The sequence below is a fragment of the Phoca vitulina genome, unplaced genomic scaffold (genome assembly GCF_004348235.1).
Source record: "Phoca vitulina isolate PV1807 unplaced genomic scaffold, GSC_HSeal_1.0 scaffold16, whole genome shotgun sequence".
Classification (NCBI taxonomy): Eukaryota; Metazoa; Chordata; class Mammalia; order Carnivora; family Phocidae; genus Phoca; species Phoca vitulina.
The window spans coordinates 11,643,864-11,669,877 of NW_022589719.1; the positions used below are offsets into that span (position 1 = coordinate 11,643,864).

The 26,014-nt window shown below is 48.7% G+C and overlaps 2 protein-coding genes across 2 annotated transcripts in view; one reads left to right on the top strand and one right to left on the bottom strand.

The window, feature by feature from the left end:
- Positions 1-254: 254 nt before the first annotated feature.
- On the top strand, positions 255-12,812 carry RCN1 (reticulocalbin 1). The gene is made up of 6 exons (XM_032414906.1): positions 255-640; positions 4,662-4,855; positions 5,916-6,094; positions 7,807-7,867; positions 10,576-10,775; positions 11,684-12,812. Exons 1-6 carry the CDS (start codon positions 387-389, stop codon positions 11,789-11,791), a joined length of 996 nt encoding a protein of 331 aa, XP_032270797.1. The 5' UTR covers positions 255-386; the 3' UTR covers positions 11,792-12,812.
- A 4,949-nt stretch (positions 12,813-17,761) lies between these two features.
- The window catches only part of LOC116638612, a 151,236-nt gene continuing 142,983 nt past the window's right edge, over positions 17,762-26,014 (bottom strand). Inside the window, exons 3-4 of the mRNA XM_032414725.1 lie at positions 17,963-18,343; positions 17,762-17,849 (exon numbers count right to left, since the gene is read on the bottom strand). Of these exons, the coding sequence (XP_032270616.1) occupies positions 17,762-17,849; positions 17,963-18,343 (469 nt within the window). The remainder of the gene's footprint in view (positions 17,850-17,962; positions 18,344-26,014) is intronic.

Genomic DNA, 26,014 nt, shown 5'->3' on the forward strand with positions numbered 1-26,014 from the left:
GAACATCTGTTGCTTGACAAAGAACTTCTTCCCGGTCTTCCTACGAGCCCTCCGGTCCCCAGCCCAGTACGCCTGGGCCCGCCCCTCGCAACGAGATCGCGGGGAGGAGCCGAGGCGAAACCCGAGCCCCGCGCCCACCACCCGGGCTGGCGACGTGGCTCGGCGGCGCCGGCCTCCCCCCCTCGCAGCCCGGCGGCCAATGGGCGCGTGAGCCGGGCTGTCCGAAGCTTCCCTGCCCGCGGCGCGGGGCGCGCCCCTTCTCCCTGGCGCGGGGCGGGCCCGTCCCCTCCCCCGCCGCCGCCGCCGCGCTGGGAGCCCCCACTCCCGAGTCGCAGTCCTCCTCGCTCGCTCGGTGCCTCCCCGCGGGCCGCTCTCCTGCCCTGACGATGGCGCGTGGCGGCCGCGACCGCCTCCTGGGGCTCGCCCTGGGGCTGCTGCTGGCGCTGGCGCTGGCGCCCGGGGCGCTGCGGGCCAAGCCCACCGTGCGGAAGGAGCGCGTGGTGCGGCCCGACTCGGAGCTGGGCGAGCGGCCGCCCGAGGACAACCAGAGCTTCCAGTACGACCACGAGGCCTTCCTGGGCAAAGAGGACTCCAAGACCTTCGACCAGCTCACCTCGGAGGAGAGCAAGGAGAGGCTGGGGTGAGGCCGCGGTCCGGGCCGCGCTCGGGGGCGTCGCAGGTGCCTGCGGGGGTGACGGGGCGGCCGCCAGGCGGAACGCGCGCCGCAAAGCGAAAGCGAAATCGGGTGCGCGGTCGGAGGGCGGGGACCAGCGGGCACGGCCGCGGGGCTGGCGCGGAGTTGTCCGCGGGCGCCGGGGCCGCGGTGCGGAGAGCGCCATCGCGCCCTGGCCCGGGGTGGCTTCCCGCGGGGAGGCAAGAACGTGGCAGCGGCCGCGGGAGCCAAGGCGGCCAGGGCCCGCCCCCTCCCCTCGGTTGCATCAGAAGGGAGGGCAGCGGGTGTACAAAAGAAGAGTTTGTGCACAGTGGCATTTTAGTGATATGAGCTCTTCCCCACCCTCCCAGTTTCCCTCTTCTCCCCCCATTCCCGGAGTGGAGGGTTTGTGACACTGCTGAGAAGGTCTCCAGGATGAACATAAATGGATAAAAGATGAAGGGGCAGATTGAGGGAGAGGCTTGATTCCTGGCCGGGAGTTCCTGGGCGGGGGCAGAGGTGTTCTTGCCTTCCGGCTGATAGGGATAGCAGAAGTAGGGCTATAAAGATCCTGTCAAGAAGAGAGGGGCATTAGGGCATAGGGAATGGGAAGTGAGAATGGAAACTGGTCCCCCAATTTCTGTTTCCCCGCAGATGTCTGCGGAGGCACCCAGTCCTTTGGCAATGAGGGCCAAAAGCTGGAGGGTGTGGTGGCAGATTGTGAATTTCACTGGTGAAGACAGTTGAATCAGGAGCCAAACCTGGAAAACAAAACTTTGGTACATTTCTGCACCCTCTCCAGTTTCCCTGGGATACAGTTGGGCTCGTGCAAAGGTATCTGGGAACCCTTCCACAGAGCAATCAGCAGCCAAGACCCGGTCCCAGGTGGAGGCTGGGCTGGGCTGGCGTTGGAGGGGTGGGGGTGCTCCCAGTAGCCCTGCCTACTGGGCACCAGGCCTCCCGGAACCTGCTTCCTGGGGGTGGAGGATCTTCTTGTCCTGCTACATGAAAAAGGACACAGCCATCCCTGTGCTGACAGGGGCTACCAAAGGCCAGTGTGGTTGGTTAAAATCGGAGGCTAAATTATACCTATTGTGTAGGTGCACCATCTGCCTGCTCTGATAAAAGATCTCTGAACTTCAAAGTTCTTTCCAAACAATCACCTTTTATTTTGCAGAGAAGTACTTTTCTCTTCTTGTTCGGGACTTCACAATGGGGGCCATTGATGGGTTCAGTCTATTGTACTGCTTGGAAGCACTGGGTAACTGATTTATTCTGGGACCCTGAGAGGCAGCCATTTGCAGCACTGCCACCAGGGAGGAGGAGGAGAGGTTTTGGGATTTGGAGTAGGGAACTCTGCAGTTTGCAGCCCTAACAGCTTCCGGTTTTACTGCCTTTCTCATGACAGGCAAGCCTAGTGGCAAGAACTAGTGCTGGTGGTCGGTCTGCATTTGATCGTGTATGAACATGATCATTCATTTAGTCATGCAGCAAACATCTGAATGGCTGCTTGTGCCAGGCACCGGGTTAGATACCTGGGAGATACAAAGGTTAAAACCTTATGCTCTAGGCCTCCAAGTCCTTACAGTCAGAAGTAGAGGAGGGAGACACAAGCAGACACTGGGCATAACCACTGTGGTGGTGGCACATCCGAACCACAGTGACTGCACTCGGGAGAAGGAGCCCCTGGGGCTGCAGGTTGGAGAGAGGGCTTAGGGGCTTCCGGATGCCCCCTGATCAGAACTGGTGGGATGGCTCAGAGATTGCCAGGTGTACCAGCAGGGCAAGGCATTCCCGAAGAGAAAACAACCTGCTTGTAAAGGTATTGAAACTTGTTCTGGGGGATGGGGAGTGTTGGGACAGTAAAGGGACAGGGCAGAGGCAGAAAGAACCTTTGTGAGGTGAAGATTAGATGTCATCTTGTACACCATCAAAATGTCATCATCCCTAAAACTTGTTAGGAACGTCAGACCAGCAGCAGGACAGAGAATGTAACCGAAGCTCAGATGGGGAGACCAGGGGCAGGGGAGTGGCCCTGAGTGCCTGAACCAGGCCCAGCCGGTCCCCAGGGCAGGAGAGGGTGAATCCAGACACATGTGGGAGGCAGAACTGTCCGTACTTGCTCTTGACTCAGCGTGGAGGTGGGGAAGAGGAGGGAGGAACCCAGGGGGACATCCGGTCTCCGACCTCAACCACCGGATAGGTAGTGGACACACCACTCACCTGTAAGGTAAATCCAGGCAAGGGGGGGAGGCTTGGAAGTGATGGGTGCCATTTGGGACGGGCTGGAGTGTGAACAGCCACCTCTCTGTCCACAGCTCCTGGTGCAGCACCCCGCCCCCCCGCTACACCCCACTCCAAGCTTGGGCTGCTGAGGGAGGAGCGTGGCTGGATCCAGGCAATCACCACCTGACGTTAGATTCTGAAAAGGTGACCATTCTAAGGCCCCTGGAGACACCTAGGCCAGGGGGCTGCAAAGTGGAGGCCTATAGGCCACATGTAGTCAGAGACATGCTGCGCAGTATTAGAGAAAACATAAATTACCATCTGAGTGATGTCACATACTGACCCTGATTTCTGGTTTCTCTTGACACGGTCGACTTATGTTCCCACGTGGCAGTCACTGTCTGGAGCAGAGATGGGCAGCTTTGCAGGCGGCTGGCCCCACATCTCTAGGTTTGCCTGAGGCCCTGCCGGGAGGCTCTGCTCATGTCTGTTACTCGCTGGATGTCTCTTGAGTTCTCTGTCCGCCTGTGATCTAGATGACCATCCTTAGTGAGGCCAGGCACACATTCTCTCCTTTATTCGCCGCCACAACATCCCTTGTAAAAGCACGTGTTCCAATTTATAGTCGGGAAAACTGAGACCCCGAGGGGCTGTGATTCCCTGGAAGGAAGCCTTGAGTCTTTATTAGTCTTGAGACCTGTTAAAATGGCAAATGAGGGGACACATTAAAGCTGTGGGGAGCGCTTACGCTTTCCTGAGCAAGAGGAGCAGCTCAGCCACCCAGACTCAGGTAGGCGATGGAGACTTCACACGTACTAATGAATTCATCCCCCATTTCTTGTTAATCAAAGAGTAACTGTTAATCAAAGAGATCTAACTCATTTACCACTGAGTTGACAGATTGCAGCCCAAAGCAAAGAAACAAATCCCTAATTAGCCTGGGTGACCTCATCCCAGGTAAATGGACTACAAGAGTAAAACGTGTTTAAGCATTAGAAATAGCTTGTGGGTGTCCTTGAAGTTCCCCACAGGGAAAGCACCCCTAGCTTGGGACCCTCGGGCCTAGAGATGGACACTGGTGAGTTCCCGACCTGAAGTTTGCTTTGGCCTAGGGTTTGGGGTTCCTCCGTTGAGTCTAGCGGGCAGTCGCTGCACCTGGGGCCAGCTATGGGACAGGAGACACCACTGGGCCGAGGCATCCGTACCCTGAGGACAGAGGTATAGACTTCTGCAGCTGCTCAGCTGGTCAAGTTTCTTGAATAGTTCCCATGATGTGAAGGCTTTCATCCCTGACATCTTATGCTTTGGCCAATAAGATCTGGCCTCTTTCTGCTTTAAGTTTCAAGACTTTGAGTCCAAAGTTGTGAGATTTAAAAAAAGAAGAAGCAAAGAAGAATTCACTTATCTTTTGGTTTACCTAGAATTTTCCTTTTTTTTTTTTTTTTTTTGCATTGGCCCTAGAGCCCCGAGATGTGGGTTCTTACCCTGGTCATAGCACATATGAGCTGTGTGATCTCAGAAAAGTCATCTCATTTCCCTCAGCCTCGGTGCCATCACTCTAAAGTGAGGGAGTCAGACTGCACCTAGAGAAGACTGCTGGGTTTCATCTTACAAATCAACTCTGATCAGTTGGTTGTGTCCGCATGATCGGATCATTGATTTCATTTCAGTTGTTTATGCATTTTAGTTTCTGCGGTGTTTGATCTTTTTCTGGATCAGGATCACACAAGTCTTGATAATAGCCTTGTGGGTTTGGTGTTTTGTTTTGTTTTTTTAACTACAGGAAGATTGTTGATCGAATTGACAGCGATGGGGACAGCTTTGTTACCACCGAGGAGCTGAAAACCTGGATCAAACGAGTGCAGAAGAGATATATCTACGATAATGTCGCCAAAGTCTGGAAGGATTATGATCGGGACAAAGATGATAAAATTTCCTGGGAAGAATACAAACAAGCCACCTATGGTTACTACCTAGGTAAGAGGTGCTGCCGGAGTGCTTGCACAGCTGGGGGTCTCATAACAAGGCCTCTCTTCTCTCTTGACACATCTACCACCTCGGGGAGATGTCACAACCCACTAAGTAGAACCTGCTTGTGTAACATCCTCCTCTGCTTACTAAGAATGTACAGAGTTGCTTACTCTGAGGGAAGCTGTAGGTGGTGAGTAGTGGGAGGGGTCCACGGTCCTGGGTGGTTTAGTCGGTTAAGCATCTGATTCTTGATTTGGGCTCAGGTCATCATCTCGGGGTCCTGAGACGTGACTTAGGTTGCTGCCCAATCTGAGCTTACGATCTTGGAGGCACAAAGAACAAAGAGAACAGAGCAGAGATGAAGCGTGTCTGTGGCATGGTTTCAAAATGCTGCCGGGTTTCAGATAGCAAAGACCCGAGTGGGCTGGAGCAGTCAAGGAAGGCTTCCTGGTGGAGGGTGGTCTGGGGGTTGGGCTTTGAAAAATGGATATATATTTGGAGAGATAGAAATAAAGAGGAGAACGTGGGTCAGCTGGAGAAGCAAAGGGGTAGGAGTGCATTCAGAAGTGGTCAGGGTTTGAATAGAAGACAGGCTTGTTTGTGAGGAATGGTAGAGGGATGCATGCAAAGCACAGGGTGCAGCCCCACTGGGTGCATGGGAGAGAGAGCCAGAGATGCACACCCTCATGGCTAGGTTAAGGGAGATCTTAAAAGCCAGACAGAAACATTTAGAATGTCATGGGTACTGGGGAGCCTGTGTATGTTCTAGGTCAAAGAATGATATGATGAAAGCAGGGTTCTGCAAAGAAAAGTATGACCATATGGCCTAAAGCCAGCACTCTTAACCATTTGCTATAATGCCCCCAATAAGCTGTTAGGGCCTGGATTATGGGGGAGGTAGGGAGATGAAGGGACAGATACTAAAGGCATTCTGAAATGTTTCAAAGAACTCAGTGGCTCGGGACCTTTTGTCCTGTGTGTACCATTTGGGCATGAAGGATGAGTGATCTGGAAGGAAATGCTTTCCGTAGCAGCCAGTTCAAACATTTCTGCACACATCCTGCAGGAAACCCCGCAGAGTTTCAGGATACTTCGGATCATCACACCTTTAAAAAGATGCTGCCACGCGACGAGAGAAGGTTCAAGGCCGCAGACCTCAATGGTGACCAGACAGCTACTCGGGAGGAGTTCACCGCCTTTCTGCACCCTGAGGAGTTTGAGCATATGAAGGAAATTGTGGTTTCGGTAAGATCATTAAAAGAGCCTGAGCTGGGAAAAGACCAGAGCGAAATCTGTACCACAGTCTTGTCCCTTCTTCCAAAGAGAAAGCATTTGTCAGCCTGACGGGAATTGGAGAAGAACTCTGAAGTGGAATACATTGGGAATACTTGTCTACCCGATAGATTAGTCAGCGCAGGCTAGCTGCTGTAACAAACAGTCCCAGTCCGAGCCATGGAAAACGAAGCTTATTTTTGCTTCTACCAAGTCCAGTGCAGATGGTTTGAGTCAGGTGGGCCTTTTGGGCACTTCTCTAAGTACTGTCAGGTACCCAGGTGCCTTCCACCTTGTACTCCACCATCTTGTGGCTTCTAGGTCATCCTGGAACAACCAGCTGGGAGACACAAAGGAAAAGAAAGGGAATGAAGAGAAGGCAACAGTCTGCCATTACTGTCCTGGCCAAGAAATGAATCATCCCTTCCTTCTACTTTCCACGGGCTCCTTCTAGATAGGACAAGGCAGGGAAATACAGTTTAGATGTGTGCCGGAAAGAGCAGATGGGTTCAGTGATCCACTAGCTAGTTTCTGTCCCATTTCTCAGCCTTGCGGGAACTAGAAAAAGACTCTGAAAGGGAATTCGTGATTGTTAAACCATAGGGGGACTTCGAGTAAAACTGGCAGGAAGGACACTCCTCTTAGGAGGGGGGCTTGGGAGGATGCATGGGTCCAACCGAGGCTCTGAGGGATGGCTGTGCATTCCATAGTGTCTTGGGGGGGGCGGGTCCCAAACGTCTTCATTTTCCATGACAGTAAAATAAATGCCATCATTTATTTCCTGGGCAGGTGCCCCAGGCCAGTTCTAACTGCTTCAATGCTGGGAAACCAGTGGCTGAAGTTTTTGTTCATAATCAGCTCTGGACTATTTTAGTTGCCCAGTTGGTGGATGGGGTCCACTCTTGCCTCATGCTTTACTCTCATGATTACCATGACACCGAGGACTGGGCAGTGGCTCTAAGAATCATTTCTTTCTACCACCCACCATCCATGTAGTGATAGCTACTTCGCTAGAGGACGATGAAGATGCGGGAATTGTCCACAAGTGCGTTACGTGCCTCTGGATTGGCTCTCTGCTCTCGGGTCGGCTGTTTGCTTCAGCCCAGGATGGTTCTGAGTTGCTGTGACAAAGTAAATTCATTTAATTACTCACCCAAGCAATAAACCTAATTAAGAAGTCAAGCGCACTAAGTGCAGAACATATACATCCAAAAGTCTGATACACTTTTCCTTTGTAATTGCCCATCGTTTCATATTTTCACGACACCTGCTTAGTGTTCATCATCCACTCAGCCCTGCAATCTGTTTTTTGTGATTACCTGGTCCAGTGGTTCTCAAGCTGGGTTCCTCACAGGTACCCCAGGGGATGGTCTGGCTGGATGGTGGAGATGGTTGGCCTGGCAGGGCTTCTTGATAAAAATCCGAGTCCCTGTGGGCTTTTACTTACATTTGCATTTGAAGAGAGTGTTCTGCTCTTAAAATTGGGGGAAGGGGAAGGAGGAACAGAAGCCAGTGCCTAGTTTTTACAGATAAGAAACTCATGCCACGGAGGTAAGGAGGCGAGCCAAAAGCTTCCAAGCGTTTTCAGCCATAAAAGCCAGACCGAGGAGGACAATAGGTAGAATTCTCAGATTTACTTAGAGCACATTGCCATCTTCCCTTCTCTATTCCCCTTTGCTTCCTAGGAAACCCTGGAGGACATCGACAAGAATGGGGATGGGTTTGTGGATCAGGACGAGTATATTGGTGAGTGTGGCCTGGAGTCTTGCTCGGCTCTCCCAACAGGGCGACATTCCTCCACCCACATGTCGAGCTCCTTTCCGCAGACGTCTCTTTTAGCAACAGCTGCAAGTCTGAAGTTGTCACTCCTGTGTCCTCCCACTGCGGAGGGACTCGTCACACCAGCCCCAGGGGCCAGTATGTGGGAGGCACTTAGGAGACGTCACACAGTGGCCAGCAGTGGGCCCCATGGCTCCGAGAGCTGCCCCCCCACCCCACTGTCTAGTTTTACCTTTGCAAAATGGGCGTGGAGATCCCACAGATTTCCAGTGAGGCCAGAGCAGGCTGGGTCCGGGGAAAGACCCCAAAGTCAGATGGTGAGTCCATGGGGCCTCGAAGCACTGAGCAGATGGAGCTGTGATGGATGTGACAGTTTATATGCCCAGGCATCTGCAGAAAGGCCCTCCTTCTTAGAGAGGTGACTCCTCGTCTCCTGGGCCCAGCCGCCCATGGCTAGCCATTGTGTGCCTCTGCTTTCTGATGCTTTCCTTGGGAGTACCACAGCTCGCATTTTGTTCTGATGGGCTCCACTAAGCATCAGGAGGTGTGTTCATCAGGTACCAGGCACTGATGGAGTCAGACTCATGCAGCTGGGTCAGAAGCCGCCTTGCGGGTTAGAGCCCTTCCGAGCAGCCCGGTTGGCCTCCCAGCATAAAGGGCTGGCGCAGGCCCCTTGGACATTTCCATCTGACCCTCACCGCGGTCACTTGGGTGCCCCGGTGCAAGGCTCCCAACAGCAGGTGCCTTCTCCTGGCAGCTCTTCTGCTCCCAAGTGTCGATAAAGTAAAAGCTGGGAAGTCATTTGAGGGATGGGATGCATATAATTTTCATACCCATAGTTAATAGAGGCAGTTTATTACCTTTCAGCGTAAAACCGAAGTGCACGTCACCCTCGGTCTCTGGTCTGGGGTCGCGTTACTTTGCCACCCTGTGCACGAGAACACGTGCCTTCGGTAATGAAGAGCAAAGTTTCTTCTCATCAGGAGAAGTGCTATTTGATCTGAAGGCCCGAGCGCCGTCGTCGGGTGTGTGGTAACCGACAGGTAGCTCTCACCGTGGTAATTAAAGCAATCTCGGTGGCACGACCTTCGGAGAGTAACATGCTGACAGGCCCCTCGTCGGTGCAAGCCGCACAGCCTTCCCCGTGCCCGGGGTGCGTGCGAGGGACGGGTCAGAGCTGCGGACACCTCGCCTTGACGGTGCTGATGGAATTAGACAGAGAAGGCTGATGGATGGAAACACGCAATGTAGCCCTTTTGATCAAAAGCGTTGTGCTCTTCCTGGCCCTCCTGAACTCTGCATTCAAACGGTGCAAAGTCAGTGGCTTTGCCTAAAAGAAACACTCCATTCTTTACAGCGGGGAATGAGGGAGGCGCGGGGGCATGGTGCTTGAAAATACCATTCTGAGTGGCTCGTAGTCAGAGAGGCCTGATGTGCGGACTTGTCCAGCAAGTGAGTTCATTGGTGGAGGAGCCTTCTTTTCTGCTGGGAGTGAACAGAAGACCGGTGGTGATACGGTGCGGTGGGAAGAGCACTGGACTTGGGAGTCCTGGCTTCTCCACTTACTAGCTGTGCAACCCTGTGGGAGTCATGTCATCATGATAAGCCTCAGTTTCCTCATGTGGAAAATGGGAATACACAGCATGCATGCTTGTGGGATTCAGTGAAGCCCAAGTTAGCTAATAAATGTGACAGCCCTGGCTCAGAAACAGTCTGCAAGTGTCCGGTGTGGCTCTGCCTTGTGGCGGAACCAAGGGTCTTGTCTCTCTTTTGCCTTCATTCACTACCCGCTCTCTCTACCACCTGGCATTTCCAAGCTGTGTTTGCATTAAAGAGAAAACTGCCCACAGGGTATCTGTCTTTTCCAAGGAAATCTAGTGACTTAGCAAACAATGCACCTAAACTTCACCTTCTTTGCCCTTCCTGGTCATTTCATAAAATAAGGATAATGATTCATCTTACAGAATTGTTATAAGGATGAAATAAAATGATCTATGGGGAAGCCCTTTGGAGATGATACAAACAACAATAGGAATAGTTGTTAAGACCGGGGTAGAAGCAGAGTGACCCTGCTCCTATGTAGCCTCAAGCTCATACTAGCTGCGGGTCCTTGGGTTAAGGCTATGCCTCAGTGTTTTCATCTATAAAATGGGAATACTAACAGTACCTACTTCTAGGATTATTATGAAAGTTAGAACAAAAAAAGTGTGTAAAGTATCTTATATATAATAGCTGGACTGTAGGAAGTGCTTGATGTTGGTCCTTATTACTGGTTTTTCACCTATATAGTGCTGGTTTGGGTTGTAGAGTGTTTTTCACAGAAAGTATCCTCTTTCATCTTCATAATAACTCTGTGATTTGTAAATTATTACCTCCATGTTATAGACAAGACACCTTAAGACTCACTCACTGAACTAAGTAACATAATCCCTGTCACTGAACTAAGTCACGAGCCAGGATTCACCTTCTGGCTCCTGAGCTCCGTTCTTTCTATTCCACGAGGCGGCCTGCACAGTGGCTAAATCACTGCGTCATTATCCTCCAGAAACTGCCCACCAGACATCTGGGTTAGGGCTCCTGATGGGCCATGATCTTTCCAAAAACTCAGGAGGTCAGGTTTTCCTTGACTTACCTTCCCGCTTCTCTTCATAACCAAGAACCACCTTCCCTTCTAGCGGATATGTTTTCCCACGAGGAGAACGGCCCTGAGCCAGACTGGGTTTTGTCAGAACGGGAGCAGTTCAATGAGTTCCGGGATCTCAACAAGGACGGGAAGTTGGACAAAGATGAGATTCGCCACTGGATCCTCCCTCAAGACTACGACCATGCTCAGGCCGAGGCCAGGCACCTAGTATATGAGTCAGACAAAAACAAGGTATTTCATGTTCTCCAGGAATGGTTCCTTGAAGGGAGACAGTTTACATATAAGATTGGTTCTGTTTGCTGCTTTGGTGATAGCATTGGCCCATGCGGCCGCGTCCTTATTGACTTCTCTCATTCTTGCCCTACATTAGAGACTTGTGAACTTAATTAAGCCAATACCGTGATAACCCACGGTGAACTCATTAGAGGCCCAGACATTCCCGGAGAGTCCGCTAAGGGCCACACACTTAATTCCCTCCCGTCTCTGAGGATTGCAGAAACGGTGACTGTTTGCCGTGGGCCGGGCCTGGATTTCTGAGGTATACCCTGAGTTGCCCGAGGACAGGTTTGTTCAGTCAGTCAGTCAGTCAGTCAGCAGATATTTATCAGACATCTCTAACGTGGCAGGCACAAGGATGCCATCCCTTGACTCCCAGGCAGCCTGAAGCAAGCTCGTCCTGCCAGGGCTCGGATGCCCAGCGCTTCAGTATCTTTTGATAAATATCCAAATAAATAAACAAGATTTAGAAAGAAGCCCTGCCTCTTCCCAGTTTGATCACTGCTGCACGTTCTCGGGAGACAGGAGAGTTCCGCAGTCAAGCCATACAGGGGGAGTGGAAATCTTTGGGTCCTGTTTTGGGAAAGCCAGCACTGCTTGTGGACATGACTGGATTCTGGCTTCGGAATTCCTTGAGGCCTTGCCTGATGTATTTTAGCGCAGCTTTTAAGGCCGGAGGCTGTCGCGGTTTGGATTTCGCGGGGCAGTGATGGCGGGTGAAGGAGGTACCTAGCAGCTTCTTAATTATGACATGCGCTATTTTAAATGTTGAAAATCCATGAAATTAATGGGAGCTTCACGCTGAACTGTTCCTCAGAGTTACCAGAACTTCTGTGACAGAGGTCTTTTCCTCTCTCTTGCAGGATGAAAAGCTAACTAAAGAGGAGATATTGGAGAACTGGAACATGTTTGTCGGAAGCCAAGCCACCAATTACGGGGAAGATCTCACAAAAAACCATGATGAGCTCTGATACCTCCTCTGCATGAAGCATACAGCAGACTGTCATAGGCTCTCTTCCGTTGTCTTGGATGGTTGCTACAGTTGTCTCGTCTACAGCAGTTGTGGGTCCCCCAAAAAGCAAGTTTCTAACCTCAGATTGGGGTTAAAATTATTTGTCACGCACTATTTACTGGAAAATAGTCATCGCTCTTGTTTCAGTGAGACTTCTCTCCAAACACATTAAAATCTTGGTCAGTCGCGACACTCTACAGGGATACTTGCTAAAACAAGATTTTTTTAGCTTTCTGCATTAAACATAAACGAAAGGGGAAGAAAATGGGGAAGAGCCCTATATTCAGAAGTTGGGGGGCAGTGTATGGAGCGACTGCTGTGTATTTTAACTGCACATTTTTTAGATCTGCCACTGTTGAATAGTTGGTGAGAGAAACATCTGATGAAGCTACAGTGGATAGTATCCTCCTATGTAGGCTTATTTCAGAGCACGTCTAATATTCCAGATTCTTCCTTCTTGACTTTATACTCTGAGCTGTCACTGATGGTATATAAAACCTCTGTGCATTTTTCTGTACGGACCTGCTAATGTGCACAACAAATCCATATCTTTGTGTTTTTTTGTTTTTACAATAAGAAGCAATCAAGAAAGATAATGTGAAAAAGAAAGGAACTTTAGAGGTAGGAAAGAAAGGAATGTCAGGCATTCATTCGAAGACCTCTAGGAAAATGATAAACACTTTATTATACTTGAGAACATTTTCTTGACATGTAAATGAGGTAGGTCTGAGCTTTGAAAAAAGTGAACAGAAATACAATTCATTTCCTCGCTGATCGCCGACAAGAATGAGGAGGTGGGATCCTGGGGAGGCCGGCATTGTGGAGTTCTGAAACCCACTCTGGCTGGACCCTGGGGACTGCTGCACCAGGGAATTAGGACAAGGTGATGTTACAAGCCATTGGCTGAACTGGGAGAAACATCTCTTACAGGCTGAAATTTCACCTTATAAATAGTGAACAAAATAAAGGATTCCACTGAGGATTGTCTACTGTGTCCTGTGGTGTTTGACCTCACACGCACTCTTTGTGACATTCTTGTTCATACAGAATTAACAGTGGGATGGGATTACATGATTAGATGATAAAGGCTCTGGGCTTTTAATCTGATTACTAGAATGTTTAGAATATGCTCACATTTACCTATGTAACAAAGGCAGAACTTCTTTCTCTGCTAGTAAGGCATCTTCGAGTCATTGTAAGTCTCTCTCAGATGGGTTTCAAGGCCTACAAGGCCCTTCAGGTCCCTTCCTGCATCAGCATCTCCCTACCACTGACCCCACCACTTCCCAGGGCCGGCCCCACTAACTTTCTGGTCCTCCAACACACCAAGTTCATTCCCAGGTTGGGCCCTTTGCACTTGCTGCCCCTCAGATTCAGAACACCCATCTCCCACGTCCTCGGGGAACTCAGACGGTACCTCCACAATGGGGCCTCCCACACTCTCATCATTTATGGTGGTCCCATTTGAGTCCCTGTTTATATTTTGTCTCATTTCCCCGTTTTATTCTCTTCTTGGTACACATTGCCATTTAAGCCATTGTTTTCCAGGGTTGATGTACAAATTACCACAAAGAGGGAGGCTTACAACAACAGAAACTTAGTGTTTCACAGTTCTCCAGGCCAGAGTCTGAAATAAAGGTGTGGGCAGGGCCCCGCTCCCTCAGAGGCTCTAGGGAAGGATCCTTCCTTGCTGCTTCCAGACCCTGCCGGCCCCAGGTGCTCGTTGGCTGTGGCTCATCACTCTACTCTCTGCCTCCATCTTATGGCCTTCCTTTCTCTCTCTGTCCCCTCTGTGTGACTTATAAGGACACTTGTCATTGGATTTAGGGCCCACCTTGATAATCCAGGATGATCTCATCTCAAGATCCTTACTTAAATCAGCAAGGACTATTTTTCCAAGTAAGGTCACATTCACAGGTTCCAGGGGTTAGGAGGTAGACCTATCTTTTGGGGGGCCACCTGCAGCCAACTGCACCATTTGATGTGTTCTTGTTTGTACACGGTCCATCTTCCCCAAGCTGCAACGTGAGAGCAATGGTCTGGTCTGTCTTATCTACTGCTGTTGCCCAGGGCCTAGAGCAGGAGAGCCTGGTCTACAATAGGTACTCCGTAATTACCTGCTGAATGGATGAGAGGTTGTTAGCTTTCATCAAAGAGAATGTTCTTCAGGGGGAAAAAAGTGTGTAAATAATTAAAAAATAGCTCACATTTGCTGAATCAGAAGTTAGGTAATTTGCTGGACTCCACAGTGATTAAATGGCAGGGCTGGAATCAAACCCAGGTGCTCCTGGCCCCAAATCTCCACCGGGTAGCACTAAGTTTTACTGCTCCAACCTTCAGAGCTGATACCTGTTCCCTTTATTTCTTGGCTCACCCATGGTGTATGATTATGTGGTCAGGAAATGAGAATAACTCCCCTACCCAGAAAGAGGCTGACACCTTTTTTTTGGCAATGAAAACCTGCCCTTTGAAAAATGAGAAAATAATATCTTGTAACCTAATTAGAAGCATAACACTTGTAAAAGGTGCTAACATTATTTTTACCCCAAAAGGGAATGCTGGTTGATTTATTAAGTTACGCACTGTAAGATGTTAAATATATTTTGAGCACTAAATTTCTCCTTTCAAGTCAGTGCACATAAGAAGAGAACCCTCACAGGGACTAGTGCTTCTGGGGCTGAATTTAACACTATTTAAAGAAAGAAAACCTTAGCTAGGGGACATAACTGTTAACATGGTGATTTGTAAAGCCTTAGATTTCTAATAGGGTCTGACTGTTTCGAGGAAAACATATTTTGTTTCTAGGTAACATTTCAAGTCGGATTATGGACAAATGCTACAAAATTGATCTGTAATGGGAAATACTGTAATGTCACAAAGCATTATTTATATGCTTAATGTGACCGAAAGCATTAATTGCTAGGAGCCAAAATCTGTCCAAGCAAAACATGAACACACATTTCGTACCTCTTGTCTCTTACTATAGGTTTTTGAATGAATTTGAGTGTAATAAAAAAATGTAGTTAGAAAATCAGCAACACCTGAAGGTTTTCTTCACCTGCGTGGATTATTGTAGTTGTTTTTTGTTAGCAAAGGCATGAACCCTGTCTGCTCAGAAGTGCCCAGCAAACAATAGCTACCTGGCTACTTGTTAGCCGCCCAGCGAAAACATCTTGCGGAGGTAAGTGGTGGATGGCTGACTGGATGTTTTTAAAAGTCTTTCTAGATTGATTCTGCCACTTTTGTAATAAAATCTGGCTTCCTCCCAAGTATATGCAACTAGGATTTGGCTCTCTCTGGAGTCTTAAAACAAGTTTATAATGCTAGAATTTCCCACTAAAAACCAATGAGCACTGTAATGTTCACTGCTTTGGCTCACGCTGAAGTATTAAACACTTGGGCAGGGGCGCCTGGGTGGCTCAGTCGTTAAGCATCTGCCTTCGGCTTAGGTCATGATCCCAGGGTCCTGGGATCGAGCCCCACATCGGGCTCCCTGCTCAGTGGAAAGCCTGCTTCTCCCTCTCCCACTCCCCCTGCTTGTGTTCTCTCTCTCGCTGTGTCTCTCTCTGTCAGATAAATAAATAAAATCTTTAAAAAAAATAAAAAAATAAAAAATAAAAAAACACTTGGGCAGTGGAAAGACTGTGTCATCAGTACTTAAACTCCTGAGATTTACATGAACTTGGAGCTCTCTGCTCAGAATCCATCTGCACTCTCAATTCGGGTCAGTTCCAGAGTCCGAGGCTGGCTCAACGCACCCTAGGTATGAGGCATCCCACCATCCCATGTGTTTTCAGTACCTCTGTCATTTTTCTCATATAAAATAGAAAATATGGGTGCCTGCGTGGCTCAGTCGGTTAAGCGTCAGACTCTTGACTTTGGCTCAGGTCATGATCTCCGGGTCGTGGGATCGAGCCCTGCCTGGGGCTCTGTGCTCAGTGGGGCGTCTGCTTGAGGATTCTCTCTCTCCCTCTTCCTCTGCCTCTTCCCCTACTCATGCTCTCTCTCTCCCTCAAGTAAATAAATAAATCTTTAAAAAAATAAAATAAAATAGAAAATAGTGTGCAACTCACCACTGAGGCACGGAAAGAACATGAATGTAAGGCTTGGTTACTTTCCTATCTTGGAGATGCTTGTGTAGCGAGAGCACATAGCATTTCTTTTCTCTCACACTAAGAGCCACGTACCAGCCACTAAGCCAAGTTCTTACACACATTTCTCCTGGAACCCTCACAACAACCTGTGAGGCTGGTACTCGTAGGAAAGAGGGATAAGCTGGGCTGTGCTGTGGGAACGAGCAACCCAATCACCTCAGTGGTCTAAAGAGTCCACTCTAGGCCAATTGTCCACGGCAGCCGTGGTGTGGGGGCTCAGCAGTGTGAGAGTCAAACACAGGCAAGCCAATGTGATCACTCCTGACAGTGCCCCATGTCAAAGAGTGTTCTGTTAGAAATGGCAGGGCCAGGATACAAATCCAGGCGTCTCTGATAGGGGACCCCACCCTCTTAATCACCCCACTATGTTGCTGCCAGTTAAAGAGCCTCTTGGTGAATCCACTGCTAATATTCCTACCATTTAAAAAACTGGTGGCCATGCATGGTGTAATTTGAAAATTCAGGACCATGGGGGTAAGATGCAGAGTTGGTGGCATGGAAAGACGGGTCCAAAGGCCTGGCTGGATTGAGTTCTAGCTCTGCTACACAGAAGTTCTGTGATCTCGGTAGGTCACCTTCCTCCTGAAAGGCCTGTTCTGACGTGGATAATAATAATAATAATAATAATAATAATAATAATAATACCCAGCTCTCAGAGTAGTCACAAAGATGCATGAGATAATTCATATGGCAAGAACCACAAGGACTGAAAAGTGACACACACAGAAAAGGAGTTTTTCCTAAGTTTTTCCTTTCTGAGCAGGTCCCATGGCAGCAGTCAGACAGGCCAGGCCTACAGACACCAGGCTGCTAGCTCATAGTCTTTCCTTCTTGTGTGACATGTTCTCAAAAGCTCAAGACGGATCTACTACTGGAGGAAACTGACCAGATGAAATGACAAAGGACTCGCACTCAGCACTGTTTTTATCGTGGTGACAGCATTCCAAAGCTGTGTGTGTGGCAGCGATTCCGAACTCAATTCAAGAGCAGATCAAAAGAGCCTCTGCACTTTCAAAAAAACATCCAGGGACCCGGCTGAAAAAGGTCTCTCAGGGTCTTGTTTTCAAAGGAGGAAACTGAGGCTCAGAAAGAGTCAGCTTGTGGTTTTCCCTTTCCTCCGCACTGAGGCAGAGGTTAGACCAGACTTCTTTCCCCTACTCCAGCTGTTCACTTTAAAGCCTCAACCATCTCATCTGAAAAATGGTGACAGTAATCCCTACCTTCGAGAAGAGGAATAGGGATTGATCAAGGAAATGCCCGTGAAGCACTTCGTGAAGCCAGCGGTCAGCAAACGGTAACCATTTTCATTAGTCGGCCAAAGCAGGGTCCTCACACGGTTCAGCAGCAGACAGTGGATTTATTCGTGCTTACTTTTAGGCCTCCACCCATGGCAGGAATGAGTGAGCGAGGCTGTGGATCAGAAAACTGTCAGAGGCTTGTTTATTGTTTCAAAGACATGAGAGAAAGGTCTTTTGTTTTAAAGTTCATATCTTAAATTAAAAAAAAGAAGTCACATGGTTATTACCTGTAAGAAGCTGAGGAGATTTACTGAGTCCTATCAGATCGGTGATCCCAAACCAGGGAAGTGTGTGGCCGGGCTGCTAAGACAGTAGCCATAAAGGTGCATGTAGAGAGCACCCCCAGGTGACTGAGAGTCAGACGGACTCGCCAGCTGGACGACTCCAGACCGACTGCTTCTACGCTGCAAACCTCCTTTTCCTCTTCTGAAAAAGGCAGAAAGAGCAGGACCTGCGCCGCCAGGTGGTGGAGAGGGCTCAGGGAGACGCTGGGTATAAAGCTCCCTGCTGCTGGCCTAACTTCAACCGTGGAGCCAGAGGACTTGTCCTAAAAGCTTTTAAGGAACTGACAGTCATTTTAAGAGTTAAAAGATATGCCACAGAATCTAAAGAAATCATTTAGAAAATCATCTGAATTTTATTTTCTGACAGGTGAAAGGCCACATACAGATGACTCACACGGAAGCCGGGCTCATTAGCCTCCGAAGGCCCTTCCTGAAGTCTTCTGGAAGGCCCGTTGGCTTGCCGGTGGCTGGATTCACAAAGACATGGACTGAAGACCCGGTGGTACAGGCTGAAGAGTCAAAATGGGCCAGCTTGGGGTGGCCAAAGAAAAAGCCGTCACTGAGATCCCAGTGATTTACAGAAGGCAGCTCCTTGGTGGTATTAGGTGGGAACAGAGCCAGGCGGTAATGTACGCTGGAGTGACCCACTTTCTCCACGGCCAAAGCAGCCACCGGGACCTGAGGAAAGCTGATGGGTGTGTGGAAGGTACACTGATTTGTCACCATGAACCCCACCATGGGGGACGTCAGCAAGCCGGTTCTCAGGCCGCAGTATCTAGAAGGTTGAATCACAATGCTTAATACCAGGGCCCTATGATCCTCTCTCCCAGCCCAAGGATGTGTGTTCCAGAGTAAAGGCCCCTAGCCTCAAAGGGCCACCACTCGCTAGCTGTTACCCAGGCAAGTTGGTTCACCTCCCTGGACCTCAATTTACACAATAGAATGTTCATAACTGTAATACCTACTCCGTGGGCTAGCAGTGAGAATCAGTGGTGCATGTCATTTAACACAGTACCGTGTGCTACATGAACAGTTCCTGGACATAGTAAGTGCTCATTAAACATGAGCTCTTACTAGCATTATCATTCCATCTTATCCTCGCTTCTTATTGTGAAGAGCCAGGAACTTTTGTGTTAAATTGAAAGCGAAAACTCACTTCTTACATAGACGGTTACCATGTCTCTCATCTCTATTAGATTATAGTCTTTTTAAAGGGCAGTGGCTGTGTCTTGTTTATTTTTTAAGTTGGATGACTAGAAATGAGGTTGCACTTGAGATACATTTGGAGGTTGAACAGGATCAGAAATAAAAGCATAATGCTGAATTACAGTCTCCTCCCCCAACTACCACCGAAGAGGCCCACTTACGACCTAAACATTTTCACCGCACTGTCTTATTGTCTTCTTTTCTTGAGAAAATTAACACTGAATGTGAGAATTCACTGTAAGGGAACAATCAGGGGTTGTATAAAGGCTTGACTGCAAAGTCCTTCACTGAATCACTGTTCACGGAAACAGGCTACCAGCCTCCACCCAGGGAGGGCACGGTGAGTACCAGCCGCCCTGGGCACCTGTTGATGTTGCCCATGGTGACATTAGATAACGTTCATTTGCTGACATGGAAAGCTGTTCAGTGAGAAAGATCAGATTATAGAACAGTATGTACCATTTGATCTCATTTGTCGTATAAGACCTATTGGTTGATGTACTTATTGCCTAGAAAAAGAAAGGATAGACTCCAGAATGTTTTCAGTAGTCATCTAGCAGTGGAGTTTCTGGTTAACTTTTTCCTTCTTTTTGCTTGTATGAATTTTCCAGAATGAACATGATTTGCCTTTGAAATAAGAAAAAAATGTTATTTTAAAAGATGTCTGAATATGAATTTTATTTTTTAAAAAAGCCCTGGAGTGATGAGCAGCCTGGAAAAGCAAAACTCCTTCTGCCCATTAGGATCCCACCCCTGGCTACCCTCACTGCGGAGGCTTCCCCAGGAATACCAGCGAGGGAGAAAAGAAACATGGAAAGAAAAGCCTTGCCCTCCAGCGTGACTCCAAGATCCAGTGAGAATCTAATTCTTGCGTTTTCATTCCCATGCTTCTTTGTTGCTATTGCTTTCCTATTTCTCTGCCACTGGTTTTCTCCTTCTTTTAGGACACTGACAGTAAAGAAATAATGCCTCTTCCCGCGGGGAGAGCAGTATTTCATGAGCTCCCTGTATCTCCGAGCCCAGCCACCAAACCTTTAAATAACTGAAATGCACAGGTACTTTGAAGCAATGTCCTCTGTGGGCACCTGGTCGCCAGGGCTGAGCTCTGTGCTTTACATTTTCTATTCCGTCTTCCAAACAACCCTGCAAGGCAGGTCCCATTGTCCCCATTTTACAGGAAAGAAAGTCAAGTAGAGAGGCTGAATAAATCTCCCCAAGGCCTGTGCGCAGTAATTAGTCGCTCGGGCCCAAGCGTCATGCTCTTGAAGGCCAGTGTTCACACTTTCTCTTCCATTCCGGCTTACTAGATGGCGAAGCCAAAATCTCCATTTTAGTCTAGTGGATGAACTGCATTTTAAGTCTTTCTATGACTTTAAGATTTACATTTTCTTTAAGTGTTGCAAGTCAGGTTTATCATGTTTGGACCACAGACCTCCTGTTGGGAAGTTCATAATCCAATCTGATTTCACTGGTGGTAACAACAGGGTACTTGGTGTGAGATGTATCTATTGTTTCTTCTTTTTTTTCAATTTTAATTTTTATCAGGCTTTATATACATGTACATACTCTAAAAAGTCAAGTCATTGCTCAAGGCTTGTTACCAAAAAAAAAAAAAAAAAAAATAGTAGTTCCCTGACTGGTTCTGCTGTGGGCTATAGTCTAGGTCAAGAAGTTCTTAGAATGACCTCCACGGTACACCTACTCTGTTAGGTACTGAGGACACAGCCCCGAATAAGAGAATTCCTGCTCTCATAAGTGTTCAACTTTAGGAGACTGGGGTTGGGGGTGGGAGTGGTCAGCTCTTGTCCTCCCTTAGGCAAGAAGGAGGTGCTACTTGTGTTCCTTTCTGGTTCCCCCTTCCATGCTTTCCTTCTTCTTTTTCTCTCCCTTTCTGCAGCAAACTCTGTGCACTACTCTGTTCCCAGCATGTGCTAGGCCTGGAAGAGAGAGCAGGGAATGAGCCAGACCGTGACTATTCCTGCCCTCGTAGGACCTGCTGTGTAGTGAGTGCGATGCCAGGGAAGGCGAGGGGCTCTGCGAGCTTAGAGCAGGGGGCCTGACTTGATCTCGAGGATCAGGGAAGACTTTCTGAGGAAGTGACAGCTAAGTGGGACATGAAGAAAAATGTAGCAACTATTCAAGTGACTAGTAAGGGCAAGAGTCCTCCAGGAGGAGGAAAGGCATATGTGAGGGCCCAGAGGCCAGAGACAGAAGTAGGCACATCCCAGAGATAACACAAGTCGCAGACGGCTAGAACACAGACGGCCAGAGGAGGCTGGGGAGGAGGCAGGAGCCCGCCTGGGGAGGATCTTGCAAGGGAATCTAACCTGGGCCAACAGGTTAGAAGCCAATAAATGGGCTGCATTCAGGGCAGAGGCAAAATCCAGTTTGTTTAATGAGCAGTGTGTCTTTGAACTGAGCAATGGGTTAGACTGAAACAATAATGTCTGCAGGAGAATATCCGGCAACTACTGCGGTCCTGGCAAAGACAATGGTGGCATGGGCCAGGATGGTGGCCGTGAGATGGAGAAAACAGAATGGAACCAAAAGAGATTTTGTACAAGGTCTGATGACAAGTCCCATCGAGGGAGACGAAAGGGCCCAGGATGGCTCCCAGCCTTAGGCACTTTCTGGTGATTTCATTTGTGGAAAGAGGGAACGTGGAGAGGCTGGGGGTGAAGGTGAGGAAAAGTGCTGGGCTCTGTTATGAATACTGTAGGTGGAGCTGAGGTGCCCACAAGACCCCGAGAGGAGGTGCACAGCCGGGATAATAACATCACTCATGTTTACCCTGCCCTGCACTAGGGGCCACGTCTTCTGTTAAGTACACAGCTGGATTCTGTCTCCCAGAGGCACATGGCTATATAGGCCTGATGCTCAGAAAGAGGTTGGGGCTGGAGACAGAAGCTGAGACGCCGCATTAAATCTAAAATCGGGGTCTAGGCAGGGAATGCAAAGCACTGACACCGGATGGGTGTAACACACTCGGGCGTGGTGGGCCCGTGGTGAGCCAGAAAGTAAATACCCAGTCTGACCCCACACCGATTCAGGCTTTAAAAAAAATACTGGACAGACTAAATAAAACTCATGGGTGGCTAGCCCAGGTTTGCCTTTCTGGCCCCCAGTTTGTGACCTCTGGGAGAGATGGTAATTAAGCCACGGGAGAGGGAGGGGTTGCCCGGAAGAGAAAGTAGAAGGGGGCGAACTCACACATGAAAAACTGGCTTTGGGTAAGCTCCCGATTGATGATTTCTTGGGGTGCAGCAAGCAACTGATAAAGTGTCTGATTCTGATGCTGCCTGATCACTGTGTGAGGCAAACGCCTACCATCTGTGCTTTCTTATCACCGACTGGGCAAACTTTAGAACACAGGGATATTAGGGAAGACCCCTTGTGTTCATCTAGTACAGGGGCTCTCCAACCCTGGTGTGGATCTGAATCTCCTAGGGAACCTGGGAAACATCCAGATCCCCAGCATCCTCCCAGACCCCCCGATTCAGTCTGCAAGGAGGGGCCGGCATCCGGATCCTGACATGCTCCCTGTGATTCTGATGCACACACCTAGCACAGCAGTGGCTTCTCTAGGCCCACGGCTTTGGATAAGGAAACAGCTCAGAGAGATGAAGTACGCTGCTCGCTCACCTGCATGCAGCTAGAAGGGAACGTGGTCTGCTTGCACTCAACTGGCCACCCCAGCCCTTTCAGCTGGGTCCACTAACCCTTCACACCTGGACTAAGTCCCAGCCCAGGGTTGGGGACCGATGGGGCTCTGGTATATTCATGGCTCAGGATCAGACTAGCCACACTCATGTTCCTACCCTGACTTTGTACCCAACTCCAACAGCTGGATTCAGTCTTACCTCATTCCCCTCTTCCTAAGCTCCTGCCTCCTTCCTTGAGTCCATAACTAGGTTCTACCTTGACCCCTGTGCCAAGCCCTGCATTGGTCTCTCCCCAGGCTCTGGGGCTTCTGGGTCTGTGTCAGAAGGTTTGCTGCCATCTGAGGTCTGGAGAGAAGCATCTTTCAGATGGTAGGAGGCCAGTGAGCATACGGCACAGGCACACCTTTCAAAGGGATGAGGCTATTTTTGTCACTCCCTATAAATAGCAGAATTGGCCTTAGCTTGTGGTCAGTTACCTGGAATGCCAGAGCAGGATTCTGGCAGAGTCTATCCCACACTCCTGAAACTCAGAATAAGCACAAGCTTGGCAGCATGACCTCATGACCATGCCAAGTCCTCAAGGAGCATCACGTGGGCAGCTGAAGGGGGTGTCGGCTCTTGGGAATCTGTACAAGGAGGCCCCTGCCTGGGTGGCGTTGGGAGGTTCTGTGGTTACAAAGAGAAATAGACTTTTAGAAATGTAGACTTGGGAGAAAATACCTTACATGTATGAAACTTACACTTAGGACTGCACTGTGTGTCTTTCTATAAGTAATCTGTCTTTAGTCGAGCCTATTTGGATATTGCCTTTACAGGACGATTTCGGACTGGGGCTAATTGAAATTAATTGGAAGCAAGTCCCAGCGTCAGCCATGCCCCCCGACGGAGCGTGCACGTAGAAAACTGGGTAAACGCTAACTAACATCATGAGACCTGGGTTGGAATTGTGGCCCTGCCGTTATGTCAGTGAGTCACTCAATGTCCCAGAGCCTCGGTTTTTTTCTCATCTCTAAAACAGAGATGAACACTCAGAACCCAGTCCTGAGTGAACTGTTATGAAAATTAAATAAGGCAATGCATATTTTATATGTCTTGGCTGATTTCTGGAACTTAAAGTTTTTTGTTGTTATTGCTGCTTGTTTCATTTTTGAACCTTTGTGAACAGTTTTGGCCTCTAGGGGTGGAGACTTACATTCGTCTTTGGGCCAAACTTTTCCTTTATTTTGGGAACACTCCTTGTGTGAGCTCCCTGGTAACCAGACGGAGTGTGGACACTGGCGATCTTCCAGGGGGACTATCAAGAAAGGCCCCTGCATCATTCCTTCCAGTGGTTTCAGGACAGGGGACATGAGAACCAGACAAGCAGCAGAAAGGAAAGCATGGGCTGGATGAGGCCTGGTGGCTGCTACAATTTAGGGACTTGGAGGAAGAGCCAAAGGATGTTTCGAAGGGGAGAGAGGATAGGTCCAGCAACTGAGTCAGAATAAGTTTGAGCCAATGTAATTTGCATAGTAAATACTAGAACTGAACTAATGTTTACTGCATTGTTATAACAGACAGGAATTTACTCGAGAGGCACAAAGTCTTGCCTGATCCTTTTAGGCAAGGATGCAAGCACACCCATTTGTGGAGCTAATTCTCCTCAAAGGAAACTGGTAAATCAATCTAGACATCATCGTGAGTTTTTCTGGCTTACGCACATCTCTGGTTTGGTGCTGGTGATTTGGCAGTGACAGGTTCTCTTCTCTAGCAGAGCTTACACTTCATCAAAGAGATACAATAATGAGTATGTGGATACAACCTGAAGGTAGGCGCTCAGCAGAAGGGGGATATGGTTGTATGAGAGGCCGTGACAAAGGAGCCTCCCCCAGATGGAGGCAGGTGGGAGCTCAGAGCTTCTAAGGAACCAAAGGGAGGCCAATGAGGCCCCGTGGCGGGACCACAGGGCTGGCAGGGAGCATGGTGGCAGGTGACGTGGGACAGAAAGGTTGGGTGGGCCCAATCGTGCACAAACTGGATTTTAGCCCTAACAGAGTGAGGGGCTACTGTGGAGCTTTGGAGGGGAAGCAGAGTCATGATCACGTTGGCACTTCAAGCGCAGCCCTCTAGGGAACGGGCTGGTGAAGGCAAGAGTGGATGAAGAGGCACCAGTGAGGACACAAGAGGATGAGGAGAACCGGACCGGGTGGCAGCGGTGAGATGAAAAGTTGTGTCTCCAGAGATATTCAGGGAGGGGCTCAAAGGACCCAAACCTGGGCCTTCCTGGCTGATTGGCTTCCGCCTCTCACAACGGTTGGTGCTTGATGGTAACAGCACCTACAGCAAGAGCGGGGCCTCCTCCAACTACCTTCTAGTCTTTGGAGCTATTTTCCCACTTTCTAGCCAAGTATAATTTTAGAGCCATGTTTTCCAAGTACTTCAAGAAGAATATTATTCCAAACCTAAAGGAAATGACCATGCAGATAAATTCATTTGCAAACTCTTAAGCTGTTTTGTTTCCCAAAGGGATGAAAGGGATATTTTGAACAGGCATGACCTGAAGAATACTGAGTTTTTCCTGGGGTTAGTTTTAGCTAAAATATTGGCTTTATTTTAAAGGACAAATGATACCAAGAAAAAAAGCAACAAGAAAGAACTAAGGTCCAGGAAGACATGAGCCTGAACAAATGTCTAAGCAAGCCTTTACCCCATGCTATGTTTATCTTGTCGCTTGGCAATATAAAAAAAAATAATAATAAAAATGATATTTCTAAACCAGGTTGCCTGTCTCCAACTATAAGAAGCTGATGTAATGAGCTGGCGGTAGCTCCCATTAGGAAAATGCCCAGACCCAGTGGGCTGCAGATCATCACCACTGCAATTTCCACGGCGTATGCACTGGGTCCCCAAACTGAGCAAAACTAATGACAATCATCCACTGTCAGAGCAGACCCAACCCTCCGCAACAGTGTTCTCGCAGGAAGTTCGTTCTGGTAAATCAGTGTCAAAATGACAAGAGAATCCAACGTGTCTCAAGAGGTACAATATATAACAAGCAAAAATCTCCAAATCTGTGTTCAGAAACTGAACGTTAAAGGGTCTGATGAAAAAATGAAGACAAGAAAATGAAGGAAGTGTAACAAATCCATTAAAACATTTTGAATAAAAATAAGAAGACCGTGACATTATGCTCAATTAACAGGAAAACACAGTCTTAAAGGGTAAATGTGGTAGATGATGATTTGATTTTTTCGGACACCCAGAAGCCAAATCAACCATTAGAGATGGCTCTGCAAGACAGACTAGGGTAGAGAGAAACTTCTAATCTACACACGAATGATGATATAACTGTCGTGCTTTTCGTCTTTGCTGGAGTTGCTCTTGGAGGGAGAGATTCCAAAGAAGGCATCTCCGAAAAGCGAGTGCTCCATCTTCCAAGCCCTCAAATTCAGCAGGCCAGGGATGTCGTGATCACTCCCGCACCTGCTGAGAGCAGGTGAGAGTAGAAAGCGAAGGAGGTGGGTGATACTTCCCACGCGCACAGCACTCAGTGAGGGCCTTATTAACATCTAGCATCTTGCAACTAGTTAGAGAAAATT

Bases quoted from the DNA above. Each gene is read 5' to 3' on its own strand.
- RCN1 (XM_032414906.1), top strand. From the start codon at position 387: ATGGCGCGTGGCGGCCGCGACCGCCTCCTGGGGCTCGCCCTGGGGCTG. The intron at 6,095-7,806 runs GTAAGATCATTA...TTTGCTTCCTAG, and splicing joins TGAAGGAAATTGTGGTTTCG to GAAACCCTGGAGGACATCGA. The intron at 7,868-10,575 runs GTGAGTGTGGCC...CTTCCCTTCTAG, and splicing joins GGATCAGGACGAGTATATTG to CGGATATGTTTTCCCACGAG.